Here is a 23,473-nt window from a genome sequence, read left to right on the forward strand (position 1 = left end):
GGGCTCCCTGCTCAGCTGCGAGTCTGCTTGAGATTCTCTCTCTCTCCTTCTCCCTTTGCCCCTCCTCCTGCTTGCAGGTACGCCCTCTCTCTCTCTCTCAAATAATCTTTAAATATATATAAATATACATTCCAAATATGTATATAATATAATTTCATACATAGATCAAATATATTGATATTATTTATTAATATTAATTATATATCATATATAATACTTCATAATACATCATATATTATATTAATATAATATTAATTATGTATATCTAATGGTGCTATAATCATAATTAATATATTAATTATATCTGCATGTTAATATAATATATACATTATATATTAATATATAAAATATATTTTTTGGTGAGAACATTTACATTCTACTCTCTTCACAGATTTCCATTATACCATATAGTGTTATCAACCATAGTCATGGTGTTTTATATTATACCCTCTAACCTTATTCATCTTGAAAGTTGGTATCTTTTTACCAACCTCTGCCTATTTCCCCCACCCTTACCCCCTGGCAACCACTCCTCTGTCTCTATGAGTTTGGGTTTCTTTTTTTTTCCCCCCACTTCTGTGATAGATATCTAGCAAACCAAAAAACAAAGCAAAGCAAAAACAATACAAAACAAAAAACAACCCAACAACCAAAAAGAAAAAGAAAACAGAACAGGAAATCTTTAGATACTACAAGGCTGGAGTGTGGATATTATTTTACCTAGTTCTGTAAAAGCTGGAGACTGGCTTAACCGAACTATCGTGTAAGTCTCCAAGAGGATAGAAAGAAAAGAAACACAGCAGGCCACCCCTCACAGAAGAAGTCTACGTCCTCACCTTCCATGGGAGGAATTTGGTGGCTAATACCTACAATTTTTAAAAACCAAGGAGTATCTTCCGAGCCATTGATGCCCAATGCAATATGAAAGTAAATACAAGAAAAAAGTAGTTTTTTTGGTTGGAAGTAGCTGTCTCTGAAAATTGGGCTTGGGGCTCAGGGAGAGGTGGAGCCAACACTGCTGTTTTTCATTAAAAGCCTTGCGGAATCATTTGGCTTCTTAAATTATGCACATACATCGCTTTGATAAAAATTAAAATTAAATTGAAAATGATCCGAACTTCTCTGCATAGCTGGAAAGCCTGAGCGCCTATCAGGAATAGCACGACTTCTATCTCCCGTCATAAATGGGACATAGCCAGACGGGATGCCGATGGTTGCTATGGTTTCTCTGGCATCTCTGCTCCCAGGAAGCACTCCTGTCATGGTGCCTGGTGCTGGGGACATTCCCGGAAGTAATCCTGAGAGTCAGGAACCCAGGGACGTGCAGCAGCCTGCTGGAGTTCTGGGCTATCGCTCGGAGGGGGTCTTTTCACTGGATGGGGCAGGGGGAGGGGTCTCCAGGGGTGCCAAGGAATCAGGAGAAAGGACGCCGCGAGTCAGAAGCACCATTGGAGGCAAGCATCCATGAAGCAGCCAGAAAACTGACTTTCACCGTTCTGAGAACTGCCTTACACACATGCAGAAAATATACCTGCTCTACTCTTACGTCGCAGCCTGGCTGACCGTATGCAGATGAAGCAGACCCACCTCAGAGCTCATGCCCTCCTAGTTGGTAAATGGCCAAGGCGACCCACTGTGTGCCACACCCTCAGGGATACGCATGAAGGGCGCAGTCCAGGTTTGCAAGGAGTTCATGATCTAGGGACTATCCCCAGGGTTCCTTTTACGGAGGAGACGGAAATGCATTGATCCAACAACCCTCACGTTGCTTGCGGGCTGCCAGACTTCTGCAGTCTGGGCACATGTACGCAATTAAATGTCATCAAGTGCTCTAACTGCTAAGGATAGATGGAGCAGGTGATGGGTTCCAGAAGGGAGGAAAGGGGCAAATCAGGGGAGGCTTCCGAGAGGAGGTGACCTTTGGGCCTTGTCCCGGGCCTGGCTGCCAGGTGGATATTCAAAGGATGGGAGTTAGAGAGGGTGTGAGGCATAAGGAGGTGAGAAGCCAAACAGAGGGAAGGGAATCTGGAGCAAAAGTCCAGAACAGCCCAGGGTGTCCATGGTAGCTGACTCTAAGGTTGAGACCCAGAGCTGGACGGTTGGACAGAAGTCAGATCACATCAGGTCTGGTGTGTTCTGCTAACCCATCAAAGCTCTCCTGTGAGTCCTGCTCCCCAGAGGGTGGTCCTCCAAACAGCGACACCAGCATCCCCTTGAGGCTTGTCAGAAATGCAGAATCTAGAGCCCAACTCGAATCTGCATTGTAACAGGAGCCCTAGGCTGACTCATGTTCTAGGATGAGAAGCTCTGATCCAGACCACTGTCTCCCACCCTTTGGAAGTATGCAGATGCCTTTTTAACATCTTGACATTTCTCAGACGTCATTCCCCCCACATGAACGCTATCGTGCTTTTTATATTCACTGATTGAGAAAATACTCAATTACAGAAGGTAAGCTTTGAATGACTTTGACTTCCGTAATTATATCACAATCTATATACGTGATCTGTTTGGCATCTGCTTGTACCTAACTTCCATCACCAGCGTGTGCAAACAGAATGTTTATAAATAGAATCTCAATCATCCACCAACATCCCTGATGGTTCCGGATACATGGCACTTCCTGATGGCTTTTCAAGGGTGATTTCTCCTGCATGCTGGTTGCCCACCCAGAATCATCAGCCTCCTTACCAAGGAGTTTATAATCTCTGAGCCTGAATGCACCAGGGAAACTCATTATTTAAAGAATCCTTGGGATAAATGTTTTTGTAATGAGAGCAGACCAAATTGCACACCGGTGCCTTCACGAATGTATGTTTTGTGGACCTTCTGTTTAACAGGAATGTGTCAAATGAAGCCGCTCTTCTTTGTTGCATAACTAAGACCCAACATTAACCCTCTCCTTCCCCAACATGGACAAATCACTCCATAGGACACAACATGCTTCACCTGCATCGTATCCTCTGACCCTCATACACTCTTAACGATGTAGACCAAGCAGGCTTAATCATTTAACAGATTAATCCATTGAACAGATGGTAAGTAAGCTAGTCTCTGAGATGCCGAGTGGCTTTCCCATGACCTCATGGCCAAAGAGCATTGGAACTAGCACTTGAATCTATCTCTGATTTGGTCCTTGGTTCTTTCCGCCAAGAGCCAGTGTTTCTTAATAATGAAAACAGAAAAAGAGAACGGAGGGATAAAAGCGGTTGCTTTGGTTAACATTTTCATTGCTTGGTTAACATCTTTGCCAGATCATGTCACAGGAGCTTTGAGGCTCTGCAGGAAGGGGTTGAGGTTTGCAGCCTTCACCACACTGTCGTGGCCACTTGCTAAGGAGCTATCATTGAGAACCCCCTACCCCACGAGCTGCCCTGAACAGACATCATTGCAGCCCGTCTGGCTTGGGGACACAGGGTTGATTTCTCTTCCTCCAGATCTGGTCTAGCCTCAAAATGTCACCTGTAAGCACTGGAGTGTGAGCGTACCCGTCTCTGTGCGGGATTCAGATTTGCTCATCTAGACGTGCTGCTCAGCTGGGCTTATCATGGGAGGGGTGGGCAGGGAGCACAAGACACATACAGCCCGATGTTAGCCAGGCAGCAATTCAGGGAGTCTTTGTGTTGTCTTTAGAAAACTCAGCCTCCTCTGACTTGCAAGGGCTGAACAGCCAAGTTGGGCTTTTTAAATCTAGTTTTCAGGACATTAAAATGAGATGCAATGAGGTTAGGAGACTTGTGCATGATCCCGGGCTCCTAGAATTGCAAGGCTAAAAGTCACCTGAGGGATCAGCTCTACCCCCCCCCCCACCCTTAATTTAAACAAGAGTAAACTAAGGCTCAGAGAGGCAATATAACTTGTCTGAGGTCACACAGCTATTCAGTGATGGGGCTGGGAATCAGACCCAGGGCTCCATGATTTCAGAGCCCACACTTTTCTTGGGACCCTCTCCTGCTCCCCTTTCCAGGGCCCCACCTCGGCCTCCTTGGATTCCTCTATGCATGCCAGAAGGGCTGGAGGAACCAAGATGGCGCCCCTAGTGGACCACCGAAACAGTGTTTGGCAGAACCTTTCCACCAGAGCTCTCAATGGCTGGGGCTAGGACCTCAGTCCCTATTATCGTCACTGTCCCACACAGTGAGCCTTCCCCTGAACTCTGAGATGAGAGAACACAGGCTGCTGAACCCAATGTCAATTAAAAGATTCTCTCCCTTCATCCTGTACAGCTTCATCCCTGTACAGCTTGAACCCTTATTAGCTTGTCACCTGGGACCACTGGTTCCTCTAGTCGACTGACAAAGGGCAGGGGAGAGTGAGGAGTCAAGATACCTTCTTCCTGGACCTTCCCAGGCCACCACTTGCCATGTGGCCATTGGCCGCTCTCTTCCCTGTGGGTCTCAATTTTCTCACCTACAAGATGAAAAGTTAGTTGGATTCAAGCAGTGCCAAGGACTCTCCTAGCTCCAAAATTCTATGCAGCCATGAATGGTGGACCCTGGGCCTGTCCTTTCCTTTCTTTGGACTTTGGTTTCTTCACCTATAACATAGATACAATGTAAATATATATATATATATATATATATATATATATATATATTTCCCTAAGTGGGAATATTGACATGTTGACGCCTATCTCGGGATGGTGGGGAGGATCTGGGACGTGAAGTCTGTGAGCCCCAGAGCTTACCATACTCATGGCAGTGTAGTTGTTTGCCATGTCCTATAGGGACATGAATGGCTCAGAGTCCGGGCCTGCAAGCTCTCAAAGGGGACCTACCCCATGGAGAACGCAGCCAGTGACACCAGAACGGCACTGTCTGAGTGATGCCGGGTATTAGAGGGCAAAAAAGCAGAGCCTTGTGAGTGGACGGCCAGGGACGGATGCTGGATTTGCTCACTGTGGATACAGCAAGCTGACCACTCTGAGCCTTTGTTTTCTTCTCTGTAAAACATTTGTTCTCGTGTCTGTAATAAGCCTGCCTCTCAGGGCAACTCCAAGGCGTAATAAAGGGATCATCCAGCCTCTGACCACATCCCAGTGGCTCTGAGAACAGGCCAAGGGCATGCCTGTCTCAGGGCTTCCTCACCTGCTGGAACACACCTGCTTCCTCCTGGAACGCTCTCCTGGGGTCATCCCACAAGCCACCTGCCTGCTTCAGCCAGGTTCCTGCCTACAGACAGTCACGCTGGAAAGCCCTGGAGAGTCACAGCCCACCCCACTCCACCCCACCTCACCCCGCCTATGCGGTTTCACCGTCCTCTCCTGTGCTTCTCCCCCGAGCACGGGACGCAGCTGGCCTGTGTCCCTGTTTGGTATCTGCTCCGCCCGGAATGGGAGCTCCAGCAGGACGCAGGACCTGCGCGGTTCCCTGCTGGGCCCCCGGCCCCTGGCCTGTGGCAGGTGTCCACGCAAGGCATTTGGTACGTCACTGTCCAGGGGACAAGGGGATGGATGCAGAATGGTGGGGAGCACCCAGGGCTCTCAGGAAGGCCAGAGTTTTCCCTGGTTCTGTGAAAAGCAGCACTTCCAGGAGCCACTTCAGGGAAGTAAGAAGAGATGAGCGTGGTTTTGGAGATAGTTCCTCTCTTACCTCCTATCTCTTTTTCTGTCTCTCTATCCGTCATGTACACACACACACACACACACACACACACACACACACACACACTTCAGTCCCCAGAGAATGGCAGGGCCCAGCCCAGCATCCGGTGAGCAGTGTCAGAGCCAGAGAAGCCAATGGGGGGCCCGGAGCCGGGGGTGGCCCAGCGGATGGACGGCCCCTCCCCAGCCTGGCTGAAACATGGACCTGGGCACTCCAGGCCCCTCTCCTTGAGCCCGAAGAGCAGTGAGGCCCAAAGGCTGAGTCTCGCCCCCACTGTGATATCATAGGCCACAGAAGCCAGGCAGATGGCAGCCACCCAAGACAGGAACACCAGCCAGGTCCCTTCAGCAGGGTGTCCCGAGCAGTCTTTGCTGTGACCACCCCCCCCCAGCTTAAGTCCCCACACAGCTGCCCGCCAGGCTCTGAATGACTGACCACCTGCTGCCTTAAGACGGTGGCAGTGGGTCCTGATGGCTCAGCAGGCCTTGTGCGGACCCAGCTTGGCCAAAACCTCGCCTAGGAGACCCAGACAAATAGGCCGCCCTCTTAGCATCTCTGTGCCTCCGCCGTAAAAGGAGAAGCTGGGACTCTGTGAGTCTCAGAGGTCAGCTGTGCTGTTTGTTCACTTCTGCAAGCAGTATGACACTTACTATGTGCCAAGCATTATGCAGATATGCATAAATTAAACACTGATATCTCCCAGACTTAGTGGAGAAAGAGTTAAGTGGAAAAGGGACATACCAGATATTGGAACATCCAGTGGAAGAGAGCTTCCAGGACAGGAGAGCTGGATAGGGATCAACCAGATGGAAGGGGAAGAGAAGGGCCAGTCCAGATGCAGGGGGTCCCATCAGGAAGGAGGAGTGAGAAAGGACACCTGACCCAGCTGGGTGGTTGTTGTTGTTGTTGTTTTTTAATAAGAACATTATTTACTATTGAAACTTGAGTTTACAAATCCATTTTTTTAATTGAAGCAAATTAAGTTTATTTTTTTGTGAGTTATTATCCAGCTGGGTTTTATTGAAAGCCAGAAGCACTGAATAAGGACAGTGACAGAATTATAAGTCAGTGAGCCTTTCTTAATCACCAGACTCTGTGTTAAGGGTTTTCTGTGCAATGCCAATAGCCCTATGAAGACAGATCCATTATTAGGTCCAAACTCATTCTGCAAATTTTGCAGAAAACCCAGGCTCCAAGAGATGAAACAACTTGCCAAAGGTCACGGAGCTAGACTTGATCTTAGCCTGCCTGACCCCAGAGCCCCAAGCATTTAACCAACTGTCCTAGGCTCTGTCTGGTTCTGACCCCCCAGGTAGAAGGCCCTGTGTTTCTATATCTCTTACAATGCCCAGGTCACTCCCTGGGGAAAAGGGTTCTCTACTCCAGGTGCGAGCTCTGCTCACCATGGCCCTACCCAGTGTCCCCAGGATGTCCATCCACCATGAAGGGCTATTGGCTGTCCTGTGGGAGACAGGGATAGCGTCCTGAGCCCCTTTGCACAGAAGTCTCTCCAGGTCAAAGCACCGAGCATACCTCCGCTAGCAAAGCCTCCAGGAATGAGGACACACTGGGGTTAGGGCCAAGGGGAAGGTTAGCATGGAAACAAGAAGACTGGTGGTCACAGTATGTACCTTCAGATCCTTGAAGGTGTGTCAAGTGGAAAAAGGGATGGAGCTGGGAGCAGGGGCCAATTTGTAAACAGGCAGTTTTCAGCTCAAAATAAGGATGACCTTTGAAAACCATGGACCACCCTGTAGGCAGTGAGGTCTCCCACCAAGAACACTCAGACACAGCAGCTGTCCTTCTGTGCATGGTGCTGCACAGGTGCCTCTAGCTGTCTCCCAGAGACCAGGCAGTACATGCCCTCTGGGGTCCGAACCAGTGAGGACCCAAGCAGGCAATCAACAGGATAATCCAAGGACGAATGAAGGACTGTTTACAAAGGTGTGGGCAAGGCTTAGGGAGGGCAGGACAGCCACTACCATGCCTAGGGAAAGGGGAACAGAGCTGGCATCAGAACCCAGACAGAGAGCAATACCAAGAGCTCCCCGTAGCCCCCCAGTGCAGAACTATGGATTTCCAAGGTGCTGTGCGGCTAACTCGCAGTGCCCCAGCAAATGGAGCTAAGAGACTGAATATCCCAGAGTCACTCCTCTCTCCTCCAGTTTCCTACAGACCCATCATCACTGGCTGACCCCAGCCAGAAGCCAGAAGGTGAGGGAGCCCATCAGGACAGTCTCTGCAGGTGCAGCTCCCAGGGCAGAGAGCCGAAGGCAGAGGACTGGCTAGGGGAGGCTATCTTGCACTGAGCTGAGCCCCCATGCATCTGGCCTCCCTCCTACCCTCCCCTCTCCAGCTAGCTATCCTAGCCACTGTTGTAAAGTTGGTTTCGGCCAACACAGATTGCTCTGTATCAACATGTCCCTGCCTTAGCCTAGAAAATTCCTCTGGCTTTTCAGAAAATCTTCCCTTCCTACTTCCCTCGTGTTTACTTCCTTGGCATATTTCCTGTAATTTGCAAAGATTAAAGATTTAAGCTTCTTTTATTGCTATGTACTTTCCCGGCCCCATTATGCATTCTGTCTGTGGCTTGCCCGTCTCCTCCCGCAGAGGTTCCAAATCCTTTCTGCACGCACAGAAAACACTCTACAGGTAGACCTCACCTTGAGCCAGCCATGGCTGTGTACTTGAAAAGGGGTACGGTATTCTGTCTTGGGCTGGGACGCGCCTTACCACCTTCCTCCTGATCCAACATTATCTTTCATGTTTGGTCCTAATTAACAAGGGCTCCCAACACTGTGCATGTAGTAACTTTCCCTTTCGCTGTGCTCTCTCATGCTCTCACACACTCACTCGCTCTCGGGGGCTTTGAATCCTGGTGTTCATGATATGTAAACAAATCCTTTGCGGCTCTTGGGGCCCGCGCTCTGCAGCAGCTCCGTGTCAGATCATTTGGTGGTGAGGGGAACACGAGGCTGGGAAGAATTCTGTCCATGCCAGTCTGGGTTCTGGTCAGGGCTGGTTCCTCCAACGTGCCACCCGTGTGGTCATGCTGGACCCTGTGCTCCAAAGGCCTCACCCTTGCTTGAATGTTCAGCTGTGGCTGTCTTGAAATTCATAATTATTTTAAGAAGGGTCCCCACATTTTCATTTTGTGCTGGGACCCCAAAACCGTGTGGGTTGTCCCAGTTATTGTTATAACTGCTGCTGCTGCTGTGGTTTTATGGGCAACCCACCTACATCTCAGCAGGAGGGACACCCCCCTCCACCGCCAAGTCATGTGACATGGACAGGCAGCCTGTGCTGCTGGCATTTCCCTGGGTCCAACCAGACCCTGGGCAGACTTGCAGCTGTCAAAAAGCAGGGAATGAATTAGAAGTCAGAGGACTTGACTTCTAGCCCCTGCTCTACCTTGGACTTGCTGTGTGCACTTGGCCAAATCACTTCCCCTCTCTGGACTAGATTGCTACTTGCCCACCTGTGTTTGGCCTCAGATAACCAATAGTTGAATCTCTGGAAATGCAGATGCCTGGGCTCTACCCCAGAGTGACTGGATGGAGGGGTGGGTCCCCAGAATCATCACCCAGAGCTCCCTACATGATTTTGATGTGCATTCCAGTCCGAGAACCTCCGAGATACCTGACTGGAGCCTTTGACTCTAGCTGTCTATATTGGATCACTGAGTTCTTAAGTTGGGTCTTCACTGTGACACTGATAGCATCCATGTCCAGGAAGTGTAGGACACTGCGGGTGGGTACTACAGGGCAGAGACTGGAAGGCGACTGCTCACTACTCAGACTGGAGAATGATCCATAGAGGGAGGCTGAGGGCAGCTCTATGAAGGAAGAGAAACTATCTGGAGATGGGAGACTAGTGTTATGGGGAACCAGGGCCGGAGGACAGCTGGGACGATCACTGTGGGCTGGCCATGAAGACACACAGCCCTGCTTCTGCTTGCCCACAGCCCCACCCAAATCACCCAAGGCCTCCAGGCCACAGACCCTCCCAGAGGCACCTGCTTAGGAAAGCAAGGGGCTGACGTCCTTGCTATCCCTGATGTTGTGAGACGTCTGGAATCTGTTCACAGCTAACATTCTCCAGCGACACTGCCCACTGAAGTTCTCACTAGCCACATGCGACTATTTAAGTAAATTTATTAAATTGAAATTCAATTAAAGATAAATAAGGCAAGCAAAAAAAAAGGTAAGTATGTGAGGTGATAGATGTATTAATTAATCTGATGAGGAAATCCTTTCCTAACGGGTACATATATCAAATCCTCACATCATATACCTTACCTCACAATATGTCAGTTATACCTCGGTAAAGCTGGGGGGGGGGGGTTAATTAGGCAATTAATTGGAATCTCAGTTACTTGGTTGCACTTGTCACACTTCATGTTGTTATAGCTCCTACTTGGAAAGCACAGATTCTAGAACATTCCACCTTGACAGAAAGTTCTCTAAAGAGAGTGGAAGCTTTACCCGTCACTCTTTTCTGTGCCCAGCCAGTTGCTGGATATTTGTAATGATAGGAGATCATTTAGAAATGTACTCTGCCCCAGCCCCTGCTGCTTCTGGAATAAACTCCCCTTCCAAATCCCAACCTGCTCTGGCTGGCCTTGGGCGGCTCTCACAAGGCAGGCATGCCTGGCCTGTCTGCTTTGCCCATTACTCGAAGCGTTTCTGACAGAACGACTTCACTTTTCATTTCTCCCTGTAAGCCACAGGTCCCCTCCTTTGAGCCTGTCTTACTGGCTCTCAGGTTTCCTAAGCTCAGTTCCCTAGCCGGCACGCAGCTTCAGAGAGCTCCAGAAAACAAGTTTTGGCATCTCTCCCATCCCACCCCCCACAGCTCACTGAACATGACTTCAGTTCATCCAAGCACAAGCATCCCTATGATCCCAGCATCACGCCTCTTCCGCTGCTTCCCTATCTGAGCCTGTTCATCAGGCTCCTGACCTCTCCTCCACCCTTCCCCTTCCCGCCCATCCTCCATCTCCCGCAGTCGCCTTCCCTGATGCTCCTGTGGGGCATTGGGAGGAATAAGGGGCACTCACTTCTCTGCAGCATTCACCATCCCTGGGAAAGACAGGCCCCAAATCACAGGCATGCCGGGACATTCGGACAGCATTCTGCACACAGACAATCTGGGTAAAGAAATAGCAGAACATTTGACCACTGGAGGGAAGGGTGCCTACTAAGCCCTTCTGTGCATGTACCCCTACCATGGAATTGTTGCCCATCAGAGACCCCCCACCCCTGCCTCTGTCACTGGAACACCAGGTTGTCTGTGGGTCTTGCCCATTCCCGTGCCTGGCCCCAGCCCTTCCTTCCTCTCAGCGTTCGTCCCCAGACTATGATCCCAGTGCTAACACCTCCCTCCCTCCCTCACTCACCTCGACCTCCATTTGTCCCCTCATTTGCTTGAGTCACAAATCCCTTATTCACTCAGCAGGCATTGCCTGAGTGCATGCTATATGGCCTGACCCCACGGGGGACCTTTGAGATCCAGGGAGACAGCCCAGAACTTGGCTTCAGGATCCTCCAGCCTGGTGGAAGAGACAATCAGATAAAGAATTAGTGCCCGGTGTGGCAGAAGTTTCATCAGGTATATATAAAGAACACAAGAGAGCAAGAGAAGGGTTCGCTTTGGGTGGGGCTGGGGGCTGAATCTTCGGAGACGAGTAGGGAGATTGGTCAAGTGGACAAGGTTGAAAGGCTTTCCAGGCAGAAGGAAATGCATGTGCATTCATGCAGAGCAGAGACCAGTAACAACCAATCTGGGCAGCCCAGGAGGGTTGGACCATCTGGCGCCATGAAGGAGGCTGCCCCAAGAAGGCTGGTTAACAGGGGCGGGTTATGGAGGCTGGGCTCCTTATCAGCCTGGGAGAAAGTTGTGCAGGTTTTCGTGCTGGACAGCTCCCTCTGCGGGCTGTAGGGAAAGCATAAGACTGAAGACTCTGACCCAGGAAAGGCTCATACAACCCACCTGTGCATTCTCCACTAATTGTGAGCCCATCTCTGCCATCCCATCACCTTCCACCACTCTTGCCACCTCCTGCTGCCAAGGGCCATTTCTCTTGTGAAGTGAAAGAGAGGCAGAAGGGTCTCTTCTGGTTGCCCATTTCCTACAGCTCCAAGGGGCAGCAGGCATCTTAGCATACAAGCAAGTCCTCTATTTTCATTTCTGCTGCTGTGTCTTCGTCTCTTCCCCCTCGTGATCCCCTCACCTTCAGCTCATGGCCCAGCAGAGAAGCTTGTGAATAAAATAAAGGTGCTTGACTCACTTCCTAATCCCATTTTATAGTGCCAGAGTCCAAAGCAAAGGGTTGGCTTAACTGGCCTGAATTAGCTTCTGACAGCTACTATAACAGATGCCACAAACTTCCTGGCTTCAAACAACACAGATTTATTCTGTTATAGTGCTGGAATTTAGATGTCCAAAACCTGGTCTCACAGGGCAAAAATCTAGGGGCTGGCGGGGCTGCATTCCTTGTGGGGGTTTCAGGGGGAAAATCTGTCCCCCTGCCTTGTGCAGCATCCCGTGGCTTGTGGCTCTTTCCTCCATGTCCAAAACCAGCAACAAAGCTTCTTCCATTCTATCCCTGATGCTGACCCTCCTGCCTCCCTCTCATGAGGACCCTTGTGATGACATTGGGCTGCCCAGATAATCCAGGATAACCTCCCCATCTCCAGGTCCCTCAATTAATCCCATCTGCAGGATCCCTTCTGCAGGGCAAAGTGACATCTTCATAGTTTCCAGAGATAAGGATGTAGATGTCTTTGCAGGCCATCATACTGCCCGCCAGGTGGCCTTTTCTGGCGTCCCTCTGAGCTTCTGAATCCCAGGAGTCTGTGAGCATCTGCTGTGGCTGACCCATGGCTCTGTGTGTCTTTGTCCTTTCAGAGGAAACGACATTTGAAGCAGGAGTGAAAGTTCAGATCCACAGTCAGTCTGAGCCGCCTTTCATCCAAGAACTGGGCTTTGGGGTGGCTCCAGGGTTCCAGACTTTCGTGGCCACCCAGGAGCAGAGGGTAAGTTCCTGGGCGCCCTGGACCAGAGGTCCTGGGCCCTACGCCGGCCACCGGCATAGGCATGAGGAGGGGAAATGGGACTCCCACTTTTGGAAGGCTCTGAGTCCACTCAGGAGGCCTGAGCGGGGATGGGCTCGGGACAAAGGCTCACCTAGAAATTGGAGAAAGGTATCAGCTTAACCTCTGTCACCCAGTTCTCCCATACCATCCATCAGTTCCTAAAATTGGGTGTGAGAGAAACCTAGCTTACTTTCTTTTTCACTGAATTGGGTCAGGGTTTTTTCCAGAACCTTCTGCGGTGGGGGGGCAGAACTTTCTTAATCTATGGGAAAGCACTGAGAGTGTGGGCCTCCCAAGCTGTTCCCGGTACTTAATGCCTGGATACTTGCTGACGGCCAAGATCAGCCTCCACTGGAGCACACAGTGGGGGGGGGGGGGGGGGGGGATGTTGGCTTTGAGGCAAACACAGAGGAGCCTGGGAGGCTGGCTGGCCTCCATGGGCCTCAGAGGCTGAGACAGGTGGAGAGATCAGAAACGAGCATGCAAAGGTATCTGAGGTGGGAACCAAGTGGCGCAGCCAGAAAACCTCATCTTTAAGGACAAAGAAGGAGGGCATGGAGCAGATGGCAGGGAGCCAAGTTCAGGGCTGAGGATTTGAGTCGAGAAGGGCAAGAAGACAGACGAACAAGTCCAGGCATGCAGACAGATAGGCTGCCCTGGTGAGCCCAGAACCCAAGCTATTAGCCTCATGGGCTTTTGAGTACCGCCAACCCCAAGCAAAGCCAGACACTCGTTAAAGTGACAAGGACAGATTTTAATCAAAAATATACCCTTGCAGTAGGGACAAAGGTTCAGCATGAACGGAACTCAACTTCCATTTTCACAGAGGTGGCTGGCATCTTAATGGAAATGTGAGGAGAAGGGAGGGGAGCAGAAGGGTCTGGGGCAGTCAGGGAAGTGAAACATGGCAGAAAGCAGGAAGGGGGGGGTACTGTTCCATGAGAAACCCACCTGGGTTTGCTAATGGGCACCTGTCAGAGTTAGGCTCCTATCTGTTCACAAAGACAAGGGGATGGAAGCCCAATCTTTAGGTGTTGGCTGGAGCAAATAGTAAATTCTTCTGGCAGGCTTGAGTTTTCTGAGGCAGGGACTTACCTTCCATGAGTGACTCCAAAGAAATGTCTGGCCTGAGTGGGAAGCTGGAGCTCAGGACTCCTAAGAGCCCTTACATCTCTTCCTCTTCCCAAAAGGAAACCAAGAGACTCCCCACAGTGAGCAAGAGACAGGGACAGCCCGTTCTGGGCTTCAGAGAACAAATTTGTTGTTTGCTTTGAAGTGTGTTCTCAGAAAATCAGCCTCATTCATAGCAGCCTTGCGATGAGTATTTTAACTAATAATAAGATATTTGGTTAAACATTTTACAAATCTTCAAAGCATTTCTGCCTCATCTCATTTCATCATTTCATTCATATTAATAGAGAAATACAAAAACACATCCCAGAGCTAAATCTAATAATAAATTATGTTTACATGTATATGAAAGAGCATATTCATAGGAAATAAGACTCGAAGGAAATAAGCCAGAATACCCACAGTGGGGGAATTGTGAATGATTTATTTTCTTTTCTGGGTTTTCCACATGTTTTAGAATGTGGCTCTTTTGTTTATTCATTCAACAAATGTTTGTTGAACCCCAACTATGAACAAGGTGGTGGAGATACAGTGGTGAACAAAAGAGACCCAGGGTCTGTCCCGCAAAGTCTACGGATTAGCGGTTTCTTTCCCAAACAAAAAACAATAATTAAATAATGTGAAGCAAAGTATAATGGTGATTGGTCCCACTTGTATGCTCTCATTCTGCCATTAGTATCCAGCTGACCCTGGTTCTCAAACACCACATTTCAGTGATTCTAAGAAGTACAGTTGACTTCTGAACAACATGGGGGTTAGAGGCACCGACCTCTAATAGAGAATTAAAAGTCTGCCTATGAGCTTTGACTCCCTAGGAACTGAATTAGTAATAGCCTGCTGTTGACCAGAAGCCTTACAGATAACTGAGTCAACTAACACATATTTTGTATGTTCTATGGATTATATACCACAGTCTTATAATAAAGAAAGCTAGAGGTAGGAAAATGTTAAGAAAATCATAGGGAAGAGAAAATAAATTTCCACATTGTACTATATTTATAAAAAAAAAAACACACACATATAAGAACACCTGTCTTGTTGAAGGGTCCACTGTATTTTTTTCATATTTTAACATTTCTGAAATCAGGATTTGTCTCTCAATCAATGGCACCTTAGAGCTAAAATTAGCATAGCTATTTCTTTCTCGTGGCATATAAAATCAAGGTGTATCCTACGCCTACATTGTTTCCCTTCCAGCATTCCCCTGCTTCAGCTCAAAGCTCAAGGGAATCCTGCAAAAAGGCCAGGGGTGACAAGACTGTGGGAGCAGGAGACCCTTTCCTGGAAAGTTGAGGTGAATCACACTAGGGAAATGGACTCCTGAGTGAGAGCCCAAAGAGGAACCAGTGATTTAAAGGACCCCTACCATGAATCCCTTTGAGAATGGGGAAGTCCTTTTGCATGGTAAAAAAATCACTCAACCCACGCCAAGTATATACAGACCTCCTTCATTATTTTTTCATTTTTTTAATTCCAAAAGAGCACACTATTGCACTATAATCCAAAGCAAAGATCACTGTTTTAAAAATCAGTATCTGCCCTAAACCCAGTAAAGCCAGGTTATGCTGCTGCCTTCTGGGACAGGCTGAGAAGCATACCTCTGGCTCATTCAGCTACAGTGGGAGCTCTGAGTGATCACAGGACCAGCACCACCACCACCAGAGACAAGCAGCGGGATGATACACTGGAGTGGAGACAGACCCTGGAAAGGGGATATAATACCAATCACTTCCAACTGAGCACACGCCAACTGCCAGGCATCAAGCAACCGAGACACTTGACATGCATTCTTTCATTTTACCCCCCACAGCAACTCCCCCAAAGGAAACAATATTATCTCCACGTTCCGGAAGATAAAACTGCACAGTTAGGTAACTCGCTTAAGGTTGCATAGTAGGGGGAGAGCAGGACCCAACTGTGAGCCCACATCTCTCTGTGGAGAGGAAGTCAGCCTGGGGATCCAGAGGACCTGGAGTCTTGTCCTAACGTGCCGTGAGACCTCGGACGATTTGCTTCCCTCCCTGTGCCATGGGTTTCCCAAGCATGGAATGGAAGGGCTGGGTTAGACGACCTCAAAGGGCCTCTAGCATTAATAGCCCCGCAGTCCCAGGTAAATAGCATCCCTAAACCTTTAGAAGAGAGGTTCTGAGCATGCTTCTCAGTGGTAACCCTGCCTCAGCTCACACACAGAGTGGTCACATTACTATCTTAGAAAAATCCCTTAAATTCCAGCACTTCTCATAATTTGCAAAGCCTCAACTGTTAAGAATGGCTTCTGAGGTCCTGTTCAGTGTGGCCCCAGCCCTCTCTCCGGCCTCATCATTCCCTGTGGTTGACCAACATGCCTTGGACATCAGCCAGACATTCTCTGTCCTTTGATGCCTGCTTCGTGCACTTGCTCCCACTGTTCCCTCTGCCCAGAATCCCTTCTTTGTCTTATCTGCTTGGCAAAGACCTACTCATACTTCCAAACACTGCTTAAAGATCATGGTCTTTAAGAAGACTTTCTCCCACCCCTAAGAAGGAGTTAGTTGCTCCATTCAACTCTCTGCACATTCATTTATTCCTTCAACAAATACTCAATGAGCACTTCTTGTGCTGGGAAAATGAAAATCAGCAAGACCTGCTCCCAACCTTGGAGTGCTCAGAGAATGAAGTAGGATTGTTGACAATTTTGTCACACTCCTAAGACATACAAAAGTTTCCTTGTAGGACTTACTTCCCTTGTGCATCACTTATCTTTACACCTGCCTTTTAAGAACTGATTTCTTTAACCTCCATCAGCTCTTGTCTCACCGTAGACTGGGAGCTCCCTGAGAGCAAGGCCTATACCTCTTATATTCTATAACATCAGTGCCTTGCTTATACATGAGCTCAGAAAAGGTGCATTGATCAAAGGACGAATGAACTCTGTTGCCCAGATCTGCACCCTCTGTTCAAATAGCACTCAAATGTTATACTCTAAAGCTCTCCCTGCCTTCCCCTCCCACCCCTGCCAAAATCCCCATGTAAATGTGCCCTGAGGACCCTCCTTCTCCCTGAGGCTAAGCCAGCCTGTGACAGATGACATTATCTTTATCATTCTGTCTACACACTTAGAGACCCTAATCAAACCAAAAGCTTATGAAATGGGTCAGGGTTGGAGACCATCTGTGTACATGAGAGTGGATGCAGCAGATGAGAAGGGTAGGATAGCACTCTGGAATTTGCGGAGAATTATATGAGTGTGTGGATAGATCAAGTGCAAAGCTAGGACATTCAAGTTTAGTGCTTATTAAGACCCAAGACTGTCTTCAATGTTGACATCATCAGTCAAACTCTTTTCCCTAATTTAAGGTGATTGCCAATCCTGATGGGATTCCCAGTTGTGATTTGATATCAGAAGACTTTCATCATCTCCCATGCCCTCCTCCAAGAGCCTAGTGGTGATTCAAATTAGTAATTCAGCCACTTTGCCCATACCTCCAGGTAGGTCTGAGAATGAATCTGGAGATCCTGGGTAGTCAGTTGGCCACCAGCCCCTACTGTTCAGAAAATTTCCTGGAAAACATGGCCCTGGGTCTATATTTCAGGGTCTCAGAAATGCCTTGGGATACAGGGTTGGAAAATCACTGGCCAGAGGTATTCCATTTTCACCAAGAACCCCTTTCAACACCACTCATTCATTTGCCACTGGGAATGAGAAGGGTTCTCGTGGATTCTGTGTTAGTTCCTCACTTGGGCTATTTCCAAAGTACTGTGAGAATGCCCACTGTCACACCCTATCCTGCACTGAGCAGCTGCCCACTGGCCTGTTTGGGGCTGTAAATAAAGGCAAATATAAATGGTTGGGTCCTGCTGGACACAATTAGGTCATTGGTGGGATGTGTGGGCCCAGCTGGCTCCTGCTGAAGCTTATGCCTTTGCCTTTAGTGTAGGTTGGCCACACTTCCAACATTTGGAGGGAATTCTAATATGGCTCAAAACAATGGTATCCTCTACCCCACCCCCAAATAAACAGTCTCAGCTGTTGGGTGGGGTGCCCCCGTCTGCTCTTGACAGCTCCGCTCAAGCTTCCAAATGCAACTTCCCAAGTGACTCTCAAAAGACAAGACTCATTCATCAATGTGACAGCCAGATCCATGGTATGTAGTATCTGCTTCATGGGCCTCATTAGAAATGGAGGTTGGCCCATTTGTTTTTTTCAAGGCAGAATAGAGAACTTGTTATGCCTGCCTTCAGCAACTTCCAAACTGCCAAAGCTGGAGTCACATAAATATGGCAGGATCTGGTTCTGCTCCAGAAAGCACCAGGGAGGCGCTGGAAGGCAGGATGGCCTGCTGGGTGGCCATTCCCTCCATGATCAATAGGGTACATGTCTCCCATAAACAGATAAAAATAAGAACCAACTAAGCATTTACTAGCATAGCTACTTAACCACTCATTACCACTCAGCATGCAAAATAGAAATTCTCCCAGATTCCCACATGGTTTTGCCAATACTCAGGTTTTCGCCCTTTTTTCCTACACAACGAGTGCTTGCTTTTTTCAAGGTGGAGGTGATGGCAGGGGTTGGAGAAGGAAGAAGAAGACTTGTTGATTGGCTAGGATGAGCCAGTATCTCAGCTCTATTGGGGTTATCCCAAAATAAGCCCACATAAAAATATGTTCAAGTCTCGTAAGAAGATCAAATCACTCTACCCTGCCTCCCCTCTGCCTTGCAGCCTCTCCCATCTTTCTTAAACAAAGTGCCTCCAAACCACTCTGGAGACTTGTCTCTCCTTCCTCACCTCCCTTATACTTCCCATCCTACCCGTAGCACTCCACTGAAACAGCTCTTCATCAAGGTGACCTATGAAATCTTTGTGGCCAAAGTCTGTCTTTGTTGCTAAGGACACTCCCCACTCCTCAGTCATTACCCTACCTGGTTTCTCACTGGCAGGTAACCTGTTGATCATGCCCTCCTGAGACACTCTTCTCTCTGGTCTGATTTCCTTCTCAGTCCCCTTCATGAGCTGTTCTTTCTCTGTTCACCCCTTTGACAGCGGGTGCTCCAAGATGTTGTTTCTGGCCTCTCCCAGCCTGCAGTCTCCTTGAATGCCCTTGACCATGACTCTCAGATCACTACTCCCAGCCAAGATGCAGCCAAACCCCTCCCCCACAGAGTCCCATGGGCATCTCAAACCAACAGTCTAAATGGAACTCCTCCTCTTCCCCACCATCACACCCGCACCCCAACGCTGCTGCTCCACCTAAGTCCCACAACCCTGTGAGTGGCCTGAGTACAGATATGCACTCACTAGAGGGTGACCTTGTGCCTCATTCTTCTCATCTGGAAAATGGGAATGATGGCAGTTCCTGTCTCAGAGGCTAACTGGAGGACTGAGTTAATGCCTTCACGTAGAACACTTCTTAGCATACAGTAAGTGCTCAGTAGATGTCTGCAATTGTTACTCCCCGCCCTGGACACTACTTTAATTCAGTCCTTTGTGATTCTGCACCTGGATAAGAACAGCTGCCTCCATTTTCCCTGCTGCTCATCCAGCTCCTCTGCAAGCCATTCTTTGCCATCAACATGATCTTTTTAAAGTACAGATCTGAGCATTTCCTTTCCTCATTGCTGGATGAAGCCTGGGAGTCCCTACACAGCCCTTTCTGCTCTGGTCTCTGGCTGCTTTTTCAGCAATACCCCTCTGCTCCCCAGCCTTCCACACAATGCACCAGCTACCCCAAACCGTGGGCCGTTATTCCCAAGCATCATGTGCTTTCCCCTTTCTCTCCCTGCCAGCAACACCCTTCCCACCCTTTCCTCTACCGGACCCATATGTGTCCTTTGAGATTCAGCTCAAATGTTACCTCCTCCAGAAGGTCATCCTGGAGTACTCTGTGTGAATCTCTAGCATAAAATTCATACATTATAATCATCTGTTTACTTCTCTTTCTCCCCTTCCAGACTGGGAGCTCTTTGAAAATACGATTCTCTTCCTTCTGTTCCTTATATTTCGGTATTTTGTGTGGTGCCTTACAGACAGATCATCCTTGATAAATTGTATTGAATGGAATGAATGAGTAAATGAATGCATGACAGAGAGAGAAGGAGACTGCTTTATCATGCTATTTCCGTGCCTGATATCCATTGAGGTCTTGGAGACTGCTTTATCGTGCTACTTTCCTGCTTGATACCCATTGATATCTTTCCAGAGACAGAATAAAGTCCCAATTCCACATCCCAGCTCCAGCTAGCACCTTTCTCAGTGGCTACATCTCACCATGCTTTGGCAACCACCCTCTATTCCACACTTCCTGCCCCACCCCTTGCTCATTTCCTGCTGACTCGCTCGTTTATCGAATATGTTCTCTGTGCCCGGCACTGTGTGAGGCATGAATGATCGCACCGTGAACAGGACTGATCCGACTCTTCTCAGAAGAGAAGCAGACACTCCAATAATCAATCACAGATTAAAAGCTCTATGTATCTGTGTAACATGCCCCCAATATACTTTAAACTTCTTACGGGAACATATCAGCTCTTATCATTCTTAAATGGAAGGATGAATGGATGGAATGTTGTAGAATGATCTCGGAGGTCCACCCCCAGTAATTTACAGTCCATATAAGCTCTTGTTAGCTTCCAGATTTTATGTAACTGAATTAAACAGTCTAACACTAGGAACTAAAAAAAGAAAAAGTCCCTTTACTGAGCGCATGGCAAAAAGCGATTAGCTGGAAATGGTACAAATTGACATGGCAGCCCCGGCCGGAGTCCAAAGTCTAGATCTTCCGTGGTACCCACCCTCACTAGCAACCATCAGGACAGAACTAGCTGCTCCTGGACGCTCTCTGCCCTGGCTCTGACATCAGAAGCCAGTGGCTTATCTCAATGACCTCCCTTGTGGAGGAAAGCAGGCTCTAACGTCTGTTGACTCAGGTACTTTATCTGACTCCGGAGACAAGTTAATATATCAGAATATTCTTTTGGTTGGGTCCTGCTACTCAGTATACCATGTTATCTTCTGATTCTAAAGCAGCTTGCTATCTGAACTCTGAACAGTGTGGCCTTAGTTTCTGATTTTTTTTTTTTTTTAAATAAGGGGCCAAAAAAAAAATCTGTAGAGGACACGTCCATACACAGGCTGAAAGCCATCTCATCTTTTTCTCGCCAACGGGGAAGGTTGGATAATCACAAACAAATCTTTTAGAAATATCAACCCTAATGAAGGAAGGAAGGAAGGCATTTGAACAGCCTTGCTGACGATCAGACAGATCAGACCCTCTTGACAAAGGCAGAGGAAGAGAGGCTTGGAAAAGACATCTCTTTCCTATGTCTGCCCTCCCCCTTTACTCTTGAAAACAGCTTTCGCTCAAGGATAGAGAAGTCCCCACATTTGTTTATGTGGTGACAAAAGGGCTGGACGGCCCCAGGAATCATTCGAGGTGGACTAATAAATCTCAGTGCTAATCTGTTAGACTGTTCTAGCCCCAAAGCCTGTCAGGTCCCTTGCCTACAGAATTCCTCTCTCTCTCTTTCTATTTCTTGAGTATTTAAAACATTCTAACAACAGCCAGCTGGCTATTAATATAACAAATATATTTAATATAAATTTACATAATAGCACAAGTCGTTTGCATACTTTGCTCCAAGCAATGAGAGTATGCCCTATGAGGGCTAAGGTTCCAAAACAATGAGCACAGAGCCTCACACTGTAAGTCAGTGAGTGAAGGAGGGGCAGACTTAATCAAAATTGATGAATGGATTGCTCCAAACTCTACAGCACAGCTTGCTGGAGAACAAAAAAGCCATTCCAAAACGAGAGTTGTGGGTCCCTGATTTATCAGCTTTATGTTTTGAGATGCCACTCGGAGTCCTTAGAATGGGGCCTTTGACACAGCCGGGTGGCAAAGGACAGGAAGGTGGCATCTGGCCAAAGCCTGGAGGAGAGCCTGGAGGATCTGCAAAAGGAGCAGCAGAAGGGGAGGGAGACCCCAACAGAGAAGCCATGCATCCCTGCAGAGGGCAGACCAGGCAGCTGTTGAGAGTGTAAACTGGTAGAGCCTTTAGGCTGGGGAGGTGCGTGAGGACTTGGCAGGATCCATCCAGGTAAAAAAAAAAAACACGCATCCCCACCAATCTAGCAATTTCTGTCCTGCAGAAATATTTAAAAATGTACCCCAAGAAGCCTGGATAAAGGTCTTTTCTGCAGCATTGTTTGCAAGAGCAAATAACTGGACCCAACTCAATGGACGGGGGATGCTTATGTGTCTGCACTTCTTGCCCCTCCTCCCACCCCAACCTCCCAGCAACAGTTAAAAAGAGTAACTAAGACCTGGAGGTCCCTTGAGGAAGATTTCTAAGACCTATTGGTGAGAAAAGCAAGTTACAGAACAACACAGGCAGTTCGGTCCTATTTGTATTGAAAATACTCACATGCTAAGCTAAACTCTGTATTTATAAATGCACATGTATGCAAATAGCACACAGAAAAATTCTGGAGAGGTGCATACCCTACTGAGAGCCGCTCAGAGGAAGGTGAAAGAATGGAGTATGCCAGATTTTCCTCTTTTTCTGGATGCCTGGAATATTTATTAAAAGGGTGCATTTGTGCATTCATGTATTAGTTGTGCAATTTTTTTTAAGATTTTGTTTATTTATTTGACAGAGAGAGACACAGCAAGAGGGGAGCACAAACAGGGAGTGGGAGAGGGAGAAGCAGACTTCCCAAGGAGCAGGAAGCCTGATGCAGGGCTCGATCCCAGGACCCTGGGACCATGACCTGAGCAGAAGGCAGACGCATAACGACTGAGCCACCCAGGCGCTCCAGTTGTGCAGTGTTTTAAGGACATGCATAATACAGCTATTTACAAACATGTTTTATTGTTTGGACCCTGGCATCTAACAGAAAGATGGGCTCCTATAAAGGGTGGTGGAGGTGTGCTCCCTGCCCCCAGGGGCAGCCTCCTCTCCAGGCTCCTCTATCCTGCAACACCTTCCCCAACAGACAGTCTCCACCAGACCCTGCTTCTGCTCCCAGCACAGGCAAAGACTGTAGGGAAAGGCCTGCAGCTCTGAAAGCCTGTTTTTGAAGTTAGTTTAAAAGGAAAAAGTACCTCCCCACCCAGCACACACAGACTCAGGTCTGGGGCCAAAGTGCACAGTTCCCAAAGATCATTAAAGAACAGGGCCCAGAACATATCAGTCCTCCATCCAGGTCAGATGCATTTAATAAGCTCATGATTGGATTGGGTTGATTAGGTTAGATTAGACTGACAAGTGTCCTTAACCATTCCACAGTTCCTGAAGTCACACTCTGACCCCTTCTACCTCTGCACCCTCAGGCCTGGCTACCTCACAGGGATTTCACTTTCTCCCTGCCCACTTTGGAGACAATGGGTACTCTCACTTCTTGTGAGTCTGTCTCTGGGAGTGAGACTTACTCTGTGCATGCTCCAGCACCTGTGCCACGGACCAGGCTACAATAGGGGCTCAGTCAGTGTTTATCACATTGAATTGAGCCCTCCCGCACCTCCAACAAGAGGCCTAAGGGAACCAGCAACAGGAGCAGACTGGACCAGGCTGGGAAAGCTTCCCCCACCCCTGGGCTGGTCAGGCTCCTCGGAGACCAAGCCCCAGACTGGCCCCATCGCCAAGGCTGCTGCCTCTGGGAC

At 48.3% G+C, this 23,473-nt stretch overlaps 1 protein-coding gene and 1 long non-coding RNA gene across 3 annotated transcripts in view; one reads left to right on the top strand and one right to left on the bottom strand.

The window, feature by feature from the left end:
• The window catches only part of ASIC2 (acid sensing ion channel subunit 2), a 963,671-nt gene that overhangs the window by 888,937 nt on the left and 51,261 nt on the right, over positions 1 to 23,473 (top strand). For both annotated transcript variants that reach the window (XM_059379025.1, XM_059379024.1), the window contains exon 3: positions 12,513 to 12,640. In XM_059379025.1, coding sequence (XP_059235008.1) covers positions 12,513 to 12,640 — 128 coding nt within the window. The remainder of the gene's footprint in view (positions 1 to 12,512; positions 12,641 to 23,473) is intronic.
• Positions 10,663 to 23,473, bottom strand: part of LOC132003507 (uncharacterized) — a 65,246-nt gene continuing 52,435 nt past the window's right edge. Inside the window, exons 2-3 of the long non-coding RNA XR_009400220.1 lie at positions 11,002 to 11,154; positions 10,663 to 10,752 (exon numbers count right to left, since the gene is read on the bottom strand). This is a non-coding gene — a long non-coding RNA (uncharacterized LOC132003507). The remainder of the gene's footprint in view (positions 10,753 to 11,001; positions 11,155 to 23,473) is intronic.

The sequence above is a fragment of the Mustela nigripes genome, chromosome 16 (assembly GCF_022355385.1).
Source record: "Mustela nigripes isolate SB6536 chromosome 16, MUSNIG.SB6536, whole genome shotgun sequence".
Taxonomy (NCBI): Eukaryota; Metazoa; Chordata; class Mammalia; order Carnivora; family Mustelidae; genus Mustela; species Mustela nigripes.